Genomic DNA, 14385 nt, shown 5'->3' with positions numbered 1-14385 from the left:
AAGTCACCAGTTCGATCCCTGGTACAAAACAAAACAAGCTACAAAGAAAAGGGCTGGGATTTAGCTCAGTGGTGCCATGCCTGCCTGGCAAGCGCAAGGTCCTGAGTTCAGGACTGGGTGCTCTGCCCCAGGGAGCCTCCCAGGAAGGGAGCTCCAGCTGCCACCTCCAGCCAGCTGGCCAAGCACAGCACCGTTCATTCTGTGCCACTGCTCTGCCCTCCCACAGGGGGCCAGCAGACCGAGCCCATGTGGCACCAGCTCAGTACCCACGCTGTGCTCCTGCCACTGTGCTCAGCTGGTCGTACATCTCCCCGCCTATGCCAGAACCCTGGGGAACCAAGACAGAGGCGCTCCCTCTCCAAGGGAAAGGGTGGGCACAGAGGAGTCAACATCTCTGTTTAGGGAAAGAGCTAGAAATTTAGCTGGGTCAGAAAGCTGAACGATAATCAACAAGGCTTCTTTTTTAAATAAAATGTTTTAATAAAATACCGCACACATATGTTTTTCTTTTCAAGGGTGTTAGGATGGTGGTGTGAATGACAACATACTATATTCTACATCATCAGTAGCAAAAACAAGGAGTCCTGAGTAAATAGGCTTCAGCGTTTTTGGTTCTGAGCCCATATTCTGCAAACTGTTACGGAGCCGATCGCTCTTCCTCTAAACGTGTGCGCTGGGTCGGCCTGGGGTAGAGAAAGGAGTCATGTTTACCGTGCAGGGGTTGAGAGTAGCGCTGGAGTGACCGTCCATGGGGAGGAGTCCTGGCCCTCTCCTGGCCATTTTGCCAAGGTTTTAGAAGCTACGAAAGCACCACCAAAGAATTGCCCTGGGCATTTGAGGCTCCGAGCCTAGGGAATTCTGGGCACAGCAGGGCGGGATAATAGGGAGGAAGATGGAAGGTGATGGAAGAGAAGTCAAGGAGGCCTGAATGTTCAGGCTTGGTCCAGTATCTCAGCCACTGGGGCCATTCACAAATCAACACCATGGCCATGCAGGGATAATAGAAAAATGCCATCTGGCACTAGGGATTGAACCCAGGGCCTCTACACTGAGCTGTATCCCCAGCCCTCTTTTATTTTTCATTTTGAGCCAAGGTCTCTCTAAGTTGCTAAGTTGCCCAGGTTTGATTCAAACTTGCAATCCTCCTGCCTCAGCCTCCCAAGTGATGAAATGACAGGTGTGCGCCACCATACCGGGCTGGTCTACCATTACTGAGATCACACATCTAAGGATTCAAATGTCATTGAAGCCATTTAGACACCGCTTGGCGTCTAGCAATGATGTGCAAGGTATTAAAACCTCTCTTTGGCCCCTCCTGCCTTCCCTAGCAAATTCACTGTGCCTTTCTCCTTTTGGGGTGAGGACAAGCACAGCTTGTGGTCTCTGTCCTGGGCTCAGGAGCTCCCCTACCTGGAGGTCTCGCTGTGCCCATCAGCTAGGAGAAGCGGGACAGAAGTTCTCGGGAGCATCCAGAAGGACGCAACTTGTGACAGGGCCCAGGCTTCCTGCAGCGGCCTCATCGGTGGCTCAGAACCATGTCTCGATATGACCAGGACCGCAGAGCGGGTAGGGGCTCCCCACAGCTGACTGGCCCCCAAAGGCCCTGGCAGGAGGCCTTGGTCCCCTGCTCTTGCACAGTCACAGTCGCTGGTTTGGAGCTGCAGACTCTGGACGCCTCACCGCACCTTCCCGTGTGACTGGCCCAGGAGCCGGGCCAGGCAGTAGGGCACGAGGCTGACGGACACCAAGGGCACCGCCGCGCTCTTGCAGAAGGACAGGAAGTAGAAGACCAGCTCAACTTGGGCCGGAGGCTTCAGCGCATCGAAGAGGTGCAGGAGCACGAGGGAGACCCCGACGCAGGCGAGGCGGAACGGAAGACGCCTGCCGAGCCCACCGCGGCAGCCCTGGCGGTACATGTGAGAGTGCAGGGCCAGCCCCAGGCCCAGCAGGGTCCCCAGGTTCTTGAGGAGGCTGGCAAAGGGTGTGGTGTCGATGTGCACCCACTCTGGCCGCTCGCACCACCGCTTGGCTTTCTCCAGGGTCCACAGGAGGTCCACGCCCAGCGCCCGGAGCAGCAGGTAGAGGCCGATGGCGAAGCTGAGCAGGAGGAAGGTGACCAGGACGTACTTCTTGAGGCTGGCGTCGTAGATGCCTCGGATGTGGTGGAAAGATTCAGCGACAGCAATACCTGGGCACAGGGCAGAATGGCAGGATGGGGTGCAGAAGAGTGTAGACCCTGCTAGAGGTGGATGGGAGCGGCGGGCCACCTGCCACCCGTGGAAACGGTCACATGGACTTCTCTCCTCCCTTCCACACACTGGGCATGGAACTCAGGGCCTAACCACTGAGCTACATCTCCAGCCCCTTTTAAATTTTAGATTTTGAGACAGGGTCTCCCTAAGTCCCCAAGTTGCCCAGGCTGGGCTTGAACTTGTCATCATCCTGCCTCAGCCTCTCTACCCTTGACTTTCAAGCTCCTGAGATGCTAACAGCCAGAAGGACGAGGAGGACACGCCTGGAATGCCGGGATTCTGCCCTGACTGGGGGCGACAGGCTGGGGGCGACAGGCTGGGGGCGGGGAGGGAGTCGGATACCTGACAGGACTCCAGCGACAACCTGGTGTGGGAAGTGAGCAGCGAGGTAGATCCGGGACAGACACACGTTCAGCTGCACGGCCCAGAACGCCAACCACAAAATGATGTTCAGGCACCTGCAAGGAGAGAGGTGACGGTCACCCCAGCCCAGCACCTGCACTCTGGAAGCCTCCTCGATGTCAGACCTCCTATTCTGTCCTAAAGACAAAGGCACGAGTGGGTCCCTTCCAGCACTAACGCTCTGACTCTAACGTCCACCCTCAGCGAAGCACCCAGCTCCCGAGGCGGGGATGGGCTAGGGGTGCGGGAGGAGCATGTGGTGTCAGCCACAGCAAGGGCCACCTCCTGCCACCACCCACACCCAGGGAGTTCTTACCGTAATCTGTATGTCGGCTTCTTCTTTCCCCGGAAGATAGAGAGGGCTGATGTCACCATCACATAGTACACACCTGCTGCACCCATAGCATGGCCAGAAGGACTCCCTAACGGGCAGGAAAGGCGTGCACACAGTGAAGATGAAAGGCCTCCACCTGAGAGACTGCCAAGGGCATTGTCTACCCATCCGTCCGTCCATCCATCCATCCATCCATCCATCCATCCTCCCGTCCTCCCATCCATCCATCGATCCACCCATCCTCCCATCCGTCCTCCCGTCCACCCGTCCTCCCATCCACCCGTCTTCCCATCCATCCTCCCATCCTCCCATCCATCCGTCCGTCCATCCATCCATCCATCCATCCTCCCGTCCTCCCATCCACCCGTCCATCCAACCATCCGTCCATCCATCCATCCGTCCTCCCATCCACCCGTCCTCCCATCCACCTGTCCTCCCATCCATCCTCCCATCCTCCCATCCATCCGTCCATCCATCCACCCGTCCTCCCATCCGTCCTCCCGTCCACCCGTCCTCCCATCCATCCGTCCATCCATCCATCCGTCCATCCATCCATCCGTCCTCCCATCCACCCGTCCTCCCATCCACCCGTCTTCCCATCCATCCTCCCATCCTCCCATCCATCCGTCCGTCCATCCATCCATCCATCCATCCTCCCGTCCTCCCATCCACCCGTCCATCCAACCATCCGTCCATCCATCCATCCGTCCTCCCATCCACCCGTCCTCCCATCCACCTGTCCTCCCATCCATCCTCCCATCCTCCCATCCATCCGTCCATCCATCCACCCGTCCTCCCATCCGTCCTCCCGTCCACCCGTCCTCCCATCCATCCGTCCATCCATCCGTCCATCCATCCATCCATCCTCCCGTCCTCCCATCCACTCGTGCTCCCATCCATCCTCCCATCCTCCCATCCATCCGTCCATCCATCCATCCGTCCATCCATCCATCCGTCCTCCCATCCACCCGTCCTCCCATCCACCCGTCTTCCCATCCATCCTCCCATCCTCCCATCCATCCGTCCGTCCATCCATCCGTCCATCCATCCACCCGTCCTCCCATCCACCCGTCCTCCCATCCACCCGTCTTCCCATCCATCCTCCCATCCTCCCATCCATCCGTCCGTCCATCCATCCGTCCATCCATCCACCCGTCCTCCCATCCACCCGTCCTCCCATCCACCCGTCTTCCCATCCATCCTCCCATCCTCCCATCCATCCGTCCATCCATCCATCCTCCCACCCATCCTCCCATCCACCCGTCCTCCCATCCATCCATCCATCCATCCTCCCACCCGTCCTCCCATCCGTCCATGCATCCATTTACCCACCTATTCACCCGCCCTGCCATTCATTCATGTATCAATAACTTATTTATTTAATAGCTATCTGTGGAGCTCCTACTTTGCACTGAGCATTGTGCACAGCTCTGAGAGCACAGTAGGGGTAAAACCAGAGAAGATCCCTGCTGCAGTGTGGAGATCGCACAGAACATCAGCGCGTTGGATGTGAATCTCACCCCACCAGGCCTGTTGTTACATCTCTCCTTCCCCTGCTCCGTGCTCACTGCTGTGATCACACTACTGCCTTGCTGTCCTTTGCACACGCCCGGTGCACCCCCACCCCAGGCCCTTTGCGTCACTGGGCTCTCTGGCCAGACAGCTCTTGCCCTGAATTCCCTTGGCCAAGTCCTTGCCTCTGAGTCTTGGCTCAGCCCTGTCCTTATCAAGGGGTCCTCTCGGGCACCCCATTTAACACTGCAGTTAAATGCAGGATTCTTCTACCAAAACAATGCAGGTTTCTGAGATTCTCCCAGAACTCCCTCGGCCGAGGCTGTAGATGCAAAAGGCCCTCAGCTCCCCGTCTTTTCTGGGCATTGCCAGGGCTAATGACCTCACCGAGGTCCCCCTTCCTCCAGGGGCGGCCTGCAGCAGTAACCAGTCCGTGCCAGGGCGTAAAGGCCTGGCGCCTGCGGCCCATCCGGCCACGACAGAGGCCGCCCTGACTTCGGAATTCCGAGGGACAACTGGACTTCTGCGTCTCATTTCCTCCTCTTCGTTTAGCATAAACATCATCATCTTCTCATCTGCTACGTGCTTTCCCTATTTACCATTCCTTCTGCGCATCACAGCCCCCTTGAGGCCCCCACGCTGCCGTCCCCACGGGGCTGGGACTCACCTGGTCCCGTCTCACAGGTGACCGGGAACTGCTTGATCAGCGGCGCCGCGGTGTTGCCGTAGTAGTCAGTGTCCCGGACCCACCAGTAGGGGCGCTGTCCGAAGAGAATCCTGAGAGGAGCGGAACAGTGCGTCTGGAGCCACCCAAGGGACACCTTTGCCCCGGCCCGGCCCCCTCTTTCTAGAGGAGAGAGTGGCTTGAGGAGCCACTGAGTGGCCGAGGAGGGGCCTGGAGAGATTTCGTGACACGGCCGTTAGACAACTTTTGACATAGGAATGTCTCATGCATTCAAGCGTAAATCCAAAGTCAGGGATGGTGGTGCACACCTGTAGTCGAGCTACTCAGGAGGCTGAGGCAGGAGAATTACTTGAGCTCAGGAGTTCAGGGCCAGCCTGGGCAACATAGCAAGACCCCATCACTTTTTCTTTTTTTCCCCCATTCTTTCGAGGGGGGGTGGCGGTGCTGGGACTTGAACACACAGACTCGCACATGCTAGGCAAGTGCTCTACCCCTGAGCTAGATCCTTAATTCCTCTTATGTCTTACTTTGAGACATGGCCTCATTAAGCTGCCAGGCTGGACGTGAACTTGCGATCCTCCTTCCTCAGTCTCCTGAGTAGCTAAGCTTACAGGCATGGGCCACTTGCCTGACTTGAGATCCTGTTTCTTAAGGAAAACAAATAAAATTAAAATCAAGATAAAATATTCCATATTAGTGGCAGCTAAGTGATTTTTTTTTTTAACCCCAAGAAGAATTTGTCTGGGAAAGACGCATACAGAAAACTAGCTAGTAACGTCGACCTGTGTGGACTCTGGACTCCTCTTTCTCGGGCCTTAGGGAATTGTGGGTTTCCTATGACACCCAAGGATGTGCCCAGCCCAAGGACAGCCCCCCAGGAGACCTGGCCCCATCAGAGTCAGCCTCATGAGCCAGAGGCTTGTTTTGTCCTCTCTGCTTCAAAACAGAATGCCTCAGAATAACCACATCCCCCTCAAAAGTACTAGATGGGATTTCCACAGTGAAAACGGGCATCAAAAGTCATTAGGATGCTGCTAATAAAAACTGGGGACAGGGCCAGGGATTTAACTCAGTGCCGCAGCCACCTGCCTCGAAAGCACAAGGTCCTGAGTTTGATCCCTGGTACCAGGAAAAAAAAGAACAAATCTGGGGACAGGCACCACCTCTGACCTCTAGCAACCCAGAAAGAATCCATGGCTCTTTTCTAAGATCAGGTATCTGGAATAATCCTTTATCTTTTTATTTTTTAGGTTCATATAACTGAATAGGAGAAGACAAAATTTAATAACTCTCCAACATAGCTCTCGGGAATCTCATCAATATGCTTTGCCCAATAACATTTTTTTCTTACTCTAAAGGACTTTTATTGTGTACTACCAAAGAGTGTTAGAACTGGGAGGTTTTTTCTTTGTATGTTTCTTTTTTTTAAGATGAAGTCTAAATTGTCCAGGCTGGCCTGAACTTGATCCTCCTGCCTCAGCCTCCTGAGAGGGTCAGATTAGAAACCTGTGCCACCACACCCAGTCTTGAAAGATCCCAAGATTCGCCTAGGAGAGCAGTATAGCTCAGGGGTAGAGCACCTGCTTAACATGTGCCAGGCCTGGGTTCGACCCCCAGCTCTGCAAACATAAATAAATGAGAAAAAAATAAACCCGTCATCTGACATAGCAATTCCTCTCTGGCTGGAACTCCTGAAATCAGGCAGGGTGTGGACCGAGAGCTGGGGGCTGAGTGACATTCACTGGCCCAGTTAACTCTGTGCCTCCATCTCTCCTGTGGCCCGGGCTCTGTCCGCTTCCTGGCCCGTGTGACCGGGTTTCCAGCCATCTCTCTCCTCTCCCCACACATCTCTGTCTTCACAGCCTCAGTTCTCTTTTTCTTCTGTGGTGCTGGGCATGGAACCCAGGGCCTCGCGCACACTTGGCAAGCTGCACCCCAACCCTCAATTCTCCTTCAAAGTCTTTGCTTAAAGCCTGAATCGGTGCAGGATTCTCACTGATGTCCCACCCGTGGCTCATAGGAAATTGGCTCCCACGCAGAGGGGGCTGTCTCCATGGCCGTCCCTTCTATGTGGAGACTCCGAGGGGCTCCCTGAGCAGTGTGGGGACCCCGGATGGCTGTGGACAGCCCGCTCTCTCACCAGCAGCCTCTCCCGCCCGTCTCCCACTGTGTGCTCCTCACCACTTGAAGACAAGGTTAAGCCAGTCCCCGATCACCGCGACCCAGAGCAGCCGGATGCCCACGGCCTCCCGGAGGTGGAACCAGATGGGAAAGAGCACGTAGAAGGCGTTCCTGAGGTCGGCGAGCACGGACACCAGGATGAACCAGTCCCGCGAGCCCGGGTGGTTCACCTGCAGGTAGCGCGTGGACTGGACGCCAAAGTCATGTAGCACATTCATCCCGCGCTCCATCCTTGCGCCCCGGCACCTTGGAGGCCGGTGACTGCTGAGACTCAGGCTGGGTGGCGATGGCGCTGCTATCACTGTGCGCCTTGCCCCTGTTTTATACGCCCTGTAGCCGGTCCGCAGGCCAACCCAGCCCTGATCTTTGGACTCAAAACCGCTTTTGTCTAAATTCTATTGATCAAAGGTGCATCATTGGGAGGCTGATGCAAACGTGTTCAGGGTGATTTACGTAAAATAGCAAAACAGGCACACACAAAAACAGCCTGATCGGCCCCTGGCAGGGCCAATCATTAACCTGGGCACACTGCTTACTGTGCAAGGGGCTGCCCTCTTGGCTCCGAGGCAGCCGGACGCAGGGCAGTCGAAGTCCACCAAGAACCAGCTGGCCCGTTTTCTAGGTCTGCACCTGCCTGGGGTTGTGTTCATCCCAGAACACCCAGTGTGGTTGCTCCGGGCCCTGTCCCCTTCTGGCCCTGCCTCGCTTCGCTGGGGCCTGGGGTGGCCTCTGCCGGGGTGGGGGATCAGCCCTCTCCCTGGCATCGGCTTCTATCTCATCAGGCCATGGCTGGTGAATTCAGCGATCAATCAATTCATTTCATGACTTTACTGTCGGTTTCAGCACGTAACGTTTAAGCAGTAGAACAAATGTATGTTCGTGCAAGAGGACACCGGCAACTTGGCGACTGGGGACTGCGGAGCCAGTTAGGACGTTCTGGGTGTTTTTCAGACAGTTTCAGCATGGCCCGTGCATTTCCCTGTATGTTTTCAGGGGCAGCCTGTGGGGCCAAAACCTCCCCACAGATCAGAAGGGAGACGGGCAGTGAGTTGGTGGCCAAGTCACACATTTTACAGGCTCAGCCTAAATTTCCCACCGGCAGGTGCGTAGTGACCGGCGAGGGGTAGGTTGGGGACAGCGAAGAGGAACTCGGAGCTCCTACAGCGAAGGTGGACATCTTCCCTGCTGGGAAAGACCAAAACCTCCTCACCCGCAGCCGGCGCCCCTCCCACCCCAGCTCACGGGGAACGTCAGTCCCGCTGGGCCAGCTGGTGGGCAGGGGGACGTGGGCCTGCATCCTGTACACCATGGGATGTGGGGCCCTGGGCAGTGGCCTGAAGAGACAGGCAGGGAGCCAGAAAGTGTTAAGCAACCACGGCAGCGATGCCCGGGACCAGAGCTTTCCTGGTCAGAGGTGACACAAACCATCCAAGGTCACACTGTCAGCTCCCTGATGGCCACCAGCAGCCAGGACCTCTGTACAAGGTCAGTCCTGTGCTCAGTGTAGGGGAGAAAATGGGGAGCCCTGGAGAAACCTGAAAGCCCTGTGGGTCCCCGTGCTGCTAAGGCGCCTTCACAGGCTGATGATCTGTTCTGGGAGGCTGAGGCAGGAGGAACCTGTCTGCTGCGTTGGCAACCCTGTCGCTCAGAACCTCTGTGACAGCTCAGTGACACGTGCGCAGGGCCCCATCCTCTGACCTTCCAGCCCTGCTTGCTTCCTGCAGCAGATTTTTATCAGAGGAGGGGAGGCCCCTGAGGCCCTGGAGAGCTATTCCTGGCCCCTCAAAGCTCTTGGGGCACAGGCGAAGCCTGCAGATGAATGCAGATGAAGCTTTCGTTTGTTGGTTTGTTTTGGGGGTGTTTTTGTTTTTGTTTTTGTTTTTGAGAAAGGGTCTCCCTATGTAGCCCAAGCTGGCCTTGAACTCCCACTGATGCTCCTGCCCTGGCCTCCCTAGCATCGGGTGACAGGCATGCGCCACCACACACAGCTCTAGATGAAGCATTCGAGTTCCTGCAGTCCCGCTTTGTTAAGAACCCACTCGTTTCTGCAGCCACGGAAGGGCTGGGGTGTGGCCCGGCCGAAAAGCGATTGCCCTTGCTTGGTGTGCGAAGCCCTGGGTTCTGTCCCCAACTCAGAACACAAAGCAGCTATTTCCAGAGAGGAGGTCCCACCCTCTACCTCCACCACTTGTCATCTTCTCTTCTAACTTAGCCAGTTTAAATCCTGTCTGCCCCTGGGACCCGGCCAGCCTGGCGGCCAGGGGAGGCCAGGCATCTACGCATCAACACAGACTGAGGGGTCGGGCACGGGAATCGCTGCTGGGCCGGGAGACCTGTTAGCGCCCCCAGGAAGCAGCCTCGGAGCCCGCGGAAGCCATGGAAACTTGGGCCGCTCAAGGGTTAGGACACTCACAGGCACTGCCTGGCCTTTTCTCCAAAAACAGAAATCCAGAGGCTTCAGGAAAACACGAGGAGTTGGTGTCAGAACATACAGCTCGGCCTCGGTCGGATGAGGACGGCCAGGGCGTGCCGGGCGGACACCTCTCCCAGGGCAAGGGCGATGCCGTTCTATTTGCAGTGGGCAGACAAGGCAGGGAAGAAACCATCGTGTCCCCTCCTAGCATCCAAACACTGCGTTTGAAACACTATGTGCCTGTGTGTGTGTGTGAGTCTCTCTCTGTAGCCCAGGCTAGTCTCAAACTCACAGCAGTCCTGCCTCAGCCTCCCAACTGAGGAATCATAGGTGTGCGCTACCACGCCCTCCCAAGTTGACTGCCTCTACGTGCGGCTCCGTCCTCCGTGCTGCGGGGCCGCGGGTTCTGCTCAGAGAGCCACTCTGCTGTCCTCGGTCACTGCCACTAGAAAGCGTTTTGTCTACACGGAAGAGCAGGGACCCAAGCCCAGCTTCGAGCCCCACTTCTCCTGAGCGGCAGGGCAGCCCTCGGAGGCTGACGGCCGGCGCTGAGGACGTGAAAAGATGAGATGTGACATCCCCGGAGGAAAGCGGTCACTGCGTCCTCCAAATGTGAGCTCATCGAGTCTAAGCTTAAAAACAAAAGAAATCTGAAAAGAAGATGAATACAGGGCATGATTCTTTTTTTTTTTTTTTTTTTTAATTTTCTCTGTTCCTGTCGCTTGGGTGCTGTGGGAGCAGAACGTGACGGCACAAACTGGCGGGTCCGGTGCTGTCACCCTCGCAGTGAGTGACCCAGCTCCTCCGCCAGACAGGCGGGGGTTAATCATTGCCAGCTGCGATCTCCGGCACAGGGGAAGCCCAGGGGAGGACCTTGAACTGTGCATCTGTGGACCAGGTGGCAGGGGCCTGGCTGTCAGACAGAGGACGCCGTGTCCGTGTCCGCAGGGAAGGCCCCAGGGCCTCGGCTGCACGGACTCAGCAAATCATCCCTGCTGCTGCCAAAAGCGAATGGAGCTCCAGGCCTCCGTGGAGCCCGGCCTCTTCCTGTGCCGCCTCCCTCTCCACGGCTCCCCGGGAAGCATTGTTCAGACCAGAAATCCCACTTCCACCATCACTGGTTTCTCCCTGCAGGTGGCGGACTCTCTCTAGCCATCAGGCCTTGCGTGCTGTCCAAGGCATCCCCGTCCTGCTGGGGGCCAAGTGTGGCCACGGTGCACTGCAGAGGTGGAAGCAAGGAAGGTAGCTTGCAAACCTGGAGTTAACCAGGTACTAGCACTTGGGAAGCTGAGGCAGGAGGATCTCTGGGAATTGGAGGCTAGCCTGGGCTACATAGACAGCTCAAGGCCAGCCTGGGATACAAAGTGAGATCCTGTCTCAAGAAAACAAAGCAACAAAAATGGGAGTTGGAATCCCTCCCGTGACTTCTTTTTATGCAGCCTTGTTATTAGTGTACAAACAAGGTGTTAGGAATTTTTTTCTTTTCTTTTGGTACTGGGGATTGAACCCACGGCCTTTGCACTGGGCTACATCACTAGCACTACCCCCCTTTTTTTTGTTTGAGACAGGCTCTTACTGCATTGCTGTTCGCAGGGTCTGGGCTCAAACTTGCGATCCTCCTGCCTCAGCCTCCCAGATGGTGGGATTATAGGTCCTACTGATCTGTGTCTGTTGATCTGTGTATCCTGAAACTTTACTAACTTGTGTATCCATTTGGATCATCTTTTGGTGGAGTCTTTAGGCAAATCAAGCCCTCTGTGGCTCCGCCTGAGAGTAGGGCCCGAGGTGCCCCTTGCTTCTCCTTGGAGACACTGCCCTTGCCCACTAGATCAGCAGGATTTAAAAACTACACTCAGCAAGAGGACGAGAGAGCTCACGGCCAGGGCCAAGTGACCAAGTTCTCTGGGTCTTAATTTTGCCAACTGTCAAAGGTGAGCAGGACCCTCAGCTTCCATGAGCTTCCCCCTCACTGAGCCCAGCTGGCCCTCAAAGGACTCACAGGGACCGCACTGGCTCTGATGATCTCATTGTAGTAAATGATTCATTATTTCCAGAAAGAAAAAATAAATCAAGTCCTATTTTTAAATTAAAACATTTTCACCGGGGTGCAGTGGGATGTACATAGGAGGCTGAGTCAGGAAGATCCTCTGAGCCCAGGAGTTCAAGGTCAGCTTTGGCAACATAGTGAGCTCCTGTCTCTCAAAGAAAAAATATTTTTTCCCCAAAGAAATACATTTACATGGTTTAAAAAGAAAAATGCAAAAGAGGACTCAAGAGTCCTCCATTGAGGCAGCTTCTTCCTGCCCCAGGAAGCTCATCGGCCAGGGGCCTGTGAGGGCCCACGGAGCTGGGGAAGTCACTCCCTGCGCAGAGCCCCTCCCCTGTGCCTCTCCGGTCCCGGCTCCCTGGCTGGTCCTCGGGGCCCCTTTAGCCCCTGCTTCTGTAACACTGGTCATCGTCCCAAGCGAGCACCCAGGAGACCAGCAGGTCGTCCTCCTCCTCCGCCAGTGCCCTGAGCGAACACAGCATCAGGGTCAGGGAGAGAAGCAGGAGACAGGGTTTGGGCTCAGCCTGCTCCTTAGCCCTGAGAGTCCTCAGATGCAGGCGGGAGGAGCCCAGAGCTGCGGGGAAAACAGTGCGGGAGGTTCCAGCCCAAGCAGAGCCCAAGCTAAGAAAGCCGCCTGCCACCCCCAGCACCATCCGAGCCCCTCCCCTTGTCTGCTCCTGCCTGGGGCCCTAACCCCGACGTTTGAACCCCAGCCGGGGTTGTTTTGCTCCGTCTTCACCTCTGGGGGTCGTGCAGAGGCTGGAAATACGCGTCCCGCCTGTGTGATGACTCTACTTCCATCTGTCCTCTGAATCCGGGCCTGAGCTCCTGGCCCGCCTTGCCGGTGGGACTTGCATCTCATGTGGACACTCAGGTGCTCGCCGCCGGCGTCAGGTTAGACCAGAGCAGCCCAGGGGACAAATAGGGGCAGTATCCAAAATAGCACGGTGGCCAGAGGACCTCCAGAAACAGAGGCACCTCTGTGCCAGTGTCATCATTCCTCACGGTCACCCCAAGCACGGTGACAGCTTACGTCACACGTGTGTGCAGCACGAAGACCCAGCTGCTGTGTCGGCCCAGCACACAGCCGGGCCTCTCCAGGGTTTAGCTTCTGTGAGCTTTTTGCAGTTAAGGCCCCTGAGGAAACAGTGCCCCTCTGAAAAGGAACCAAAGGCATTTTGCAAATCCCAAGTAACTGCAAAGTGAAACGTCACATCACAGCTCCCCGGCCCCAGGCCCCTGCTCATCTCTGCCGTCCACAGAAAACTCCGCCTGGACTTCGGCACCGCCTGCGTGTCCCGACCAAACTCGGATCAAGGGCACAGAGGACCAAGGACCCAAGAAGTGAGAGGCAAGGGAACCGGTAACTTAGCGGTCTGCGCTCTCCGGAGCCCCTCCCACTGCCGGCCAACTCCGAGGTGTCCTCGCCCCTTCCCGCCGGGGGGACCTGGCCACCACAACTGTAACTTAGCGGTCTGCGCTCTCCGGAGCCCCTCCCACTGCCGGCCAACTCCGAGGTGTCCTCGCCCCCATTCCCGCCGGGGACCTGGCTCCCACCCACCACAACCCCGGCCTCATCCCCTCCTCACCACTACAGCAAGGAAACACCTGGGCCCCGCGTGTCAGCGGTGCCCTTTGGCCCTGTGTGTCAGCCTCACCTGTATGGCTTGGGTGATGTTTTTACTTCAATCTCTGGACTTCCTTCCAGCTCCCCCTGAGGCCATCCAGAGAGAGATGAATGCGAAGTGGTTTTTATTCTTTTTTTAGGACAAGGCTTAGCTACTCTGCCCAGCTGGCCCCAGACTCCTGGGCTCAGGTGACTCTCCTGCCTCATGCTCCACGAGGCTGGGATTTTAGGCATGCGCCACTGCCTCCAGTTCTGAAGTGGCTTTCAGAGAGATTCCTGCAATGTGACAATGACTATTGTTTATTAAATGGCTACAAAGACGTGTTTGGACACCCACGAAGGGCACCGTGCCGTGCTGGACGCAGGCACCAGGCCAAGGGACCTGCTCTAGGAAATTCCGGGTCAGATGGGAGAAGCAGAGTCAGCCACACCCTCGGGCTCGGCCGGTGACCGTCACCCCCCAGGGGAGCCGGTCTGGGGCACTGGCGGGAGCCAGGGGATGAAGGCCATCAGTGCACAGTGTCCTCTCGTCCTTTGAAGATTGTCCAACCCGTGTGTTCCTAGTTTAAACAAGTCAGTGAATCCAACAGAGCACACACACAGCCCTCCGTCCTCCGAAAGCCCTGCTTCCTGCAGCTCCTCCAGCTCCCTGAGCCGGCCGCCTGCCCTTCACAGCTCCAATCCAGGAGGGGCCCTCCTCTGTCACGTACCCGCGCCAGGCTGCATTCACAAAGAATCCAAGAAGCGTTTGACGCATGAATGAGTAAAGTCAGCTGTGTCCAGCCTCAGGCAGCTGGTTCTACGCCCCACTCGGTCCCTGTCACCCACCGTACCACTGCCTCTCTCCCTCACATCCAGCCAGCTCCCCCCACAACCCCCGACACCTTCCTCTCAGCCCTCCAAGCCTCCTTGAATCCTCTCTCTCCCTCCCT

At 56.7% G+C, this 14385-nt stretch overlaps 1 protein-coding gene across 3 annotated transcripts; it reads right to left on the bottom strand.

The window, feature by feature from the left end:
* Nucleotides 1-585: 585 nt before the first annotated feature.
* Nucleotides 586-7800, bottom strand: G6pc (glucose-6-phosphatase catalytic subunit). Of its 3 annotated transcripts, XR_782451.3 has the most exons (6): nt 7367-7800; nt 5168-5277; nt 2971-3076; nt 2595-2710; nt 1411-2188; nt 586-683 (listed from the first exon to the last, which is right to left on the bottom strand). XR_782451.3 is itself a non-coding variant. In XM_010635537.3 (5 exons), the coding sequence occupies exons 1-5, from the start codon at nt 7594-7596 to the stop codon at nt 1677-1679; spliced, it is 1074 nt and encodes a 357-aa protein (XP_010633839.1). In that variant the 5' UTR covers nt 7597-7800; the 3' UTR covers nt 1121-1676. The 3 variants fall into 3 exon arrangements, 2 of the variants coding, with proteins under 2 accessions (XP_010633839.1, XP_010633840.1); XM_010635537.3 differs by lacking the exon at nt 586-683 and having other exon boundaries at nt 1121-2188; XM_010635538.2 differs by lacking the exon at nt 586-683 and having other exon boundaries at nt 1121-2188; nt 7537-7589.
* Nucleotides 7801-14385: the final 6585 nt, after the last annotated feature.

The sequence above is a fragment of the Fukomys damarensis genome, unplaced genomic scaffold (genome assembly GCF_012274545.1).
Source record: "Fukomys damarensis isolate Sample0158 unplaced genomic scaffold, DMR_v1.0_HiC HiC_scaffold_13, whole genome shotgun sequence".
Taxonomy (NCBI): Eukaryota; Metazoa; Chordata; class Mammalia; order Rodentia; family Bathyergidae; genus Fukomys; species Fukomys damarensis.
This window is presented reverse-complemented; position numbering and strand designations above follow the sequence as displayed.

Bases quoted from the DNA above. Each gene is read 5' to 3' on its own strand.
- G6pc (XM_010635537.3), bottom strand. From the start codon at position 7,596: ATGGAGCGCGGGATGAATGTGCTACATGACTTTGGCGTCCAGTCCACG. The intron at 5,278-7,366 runs GTGAGGAGCACA...CGCTCCTCTCAG, and splicing joins CTTAACCTTGTCTTCAAGTG to GATTCTCTTCGGACAGCGCC. The intron at 2,189-2,594 runs GTATCCGACTCC...CCCTGTGCCCAG, and splicing joins TGTCGCTGGAGTCCTGTCAG to GTATTGCTGTCGCTGAATCT.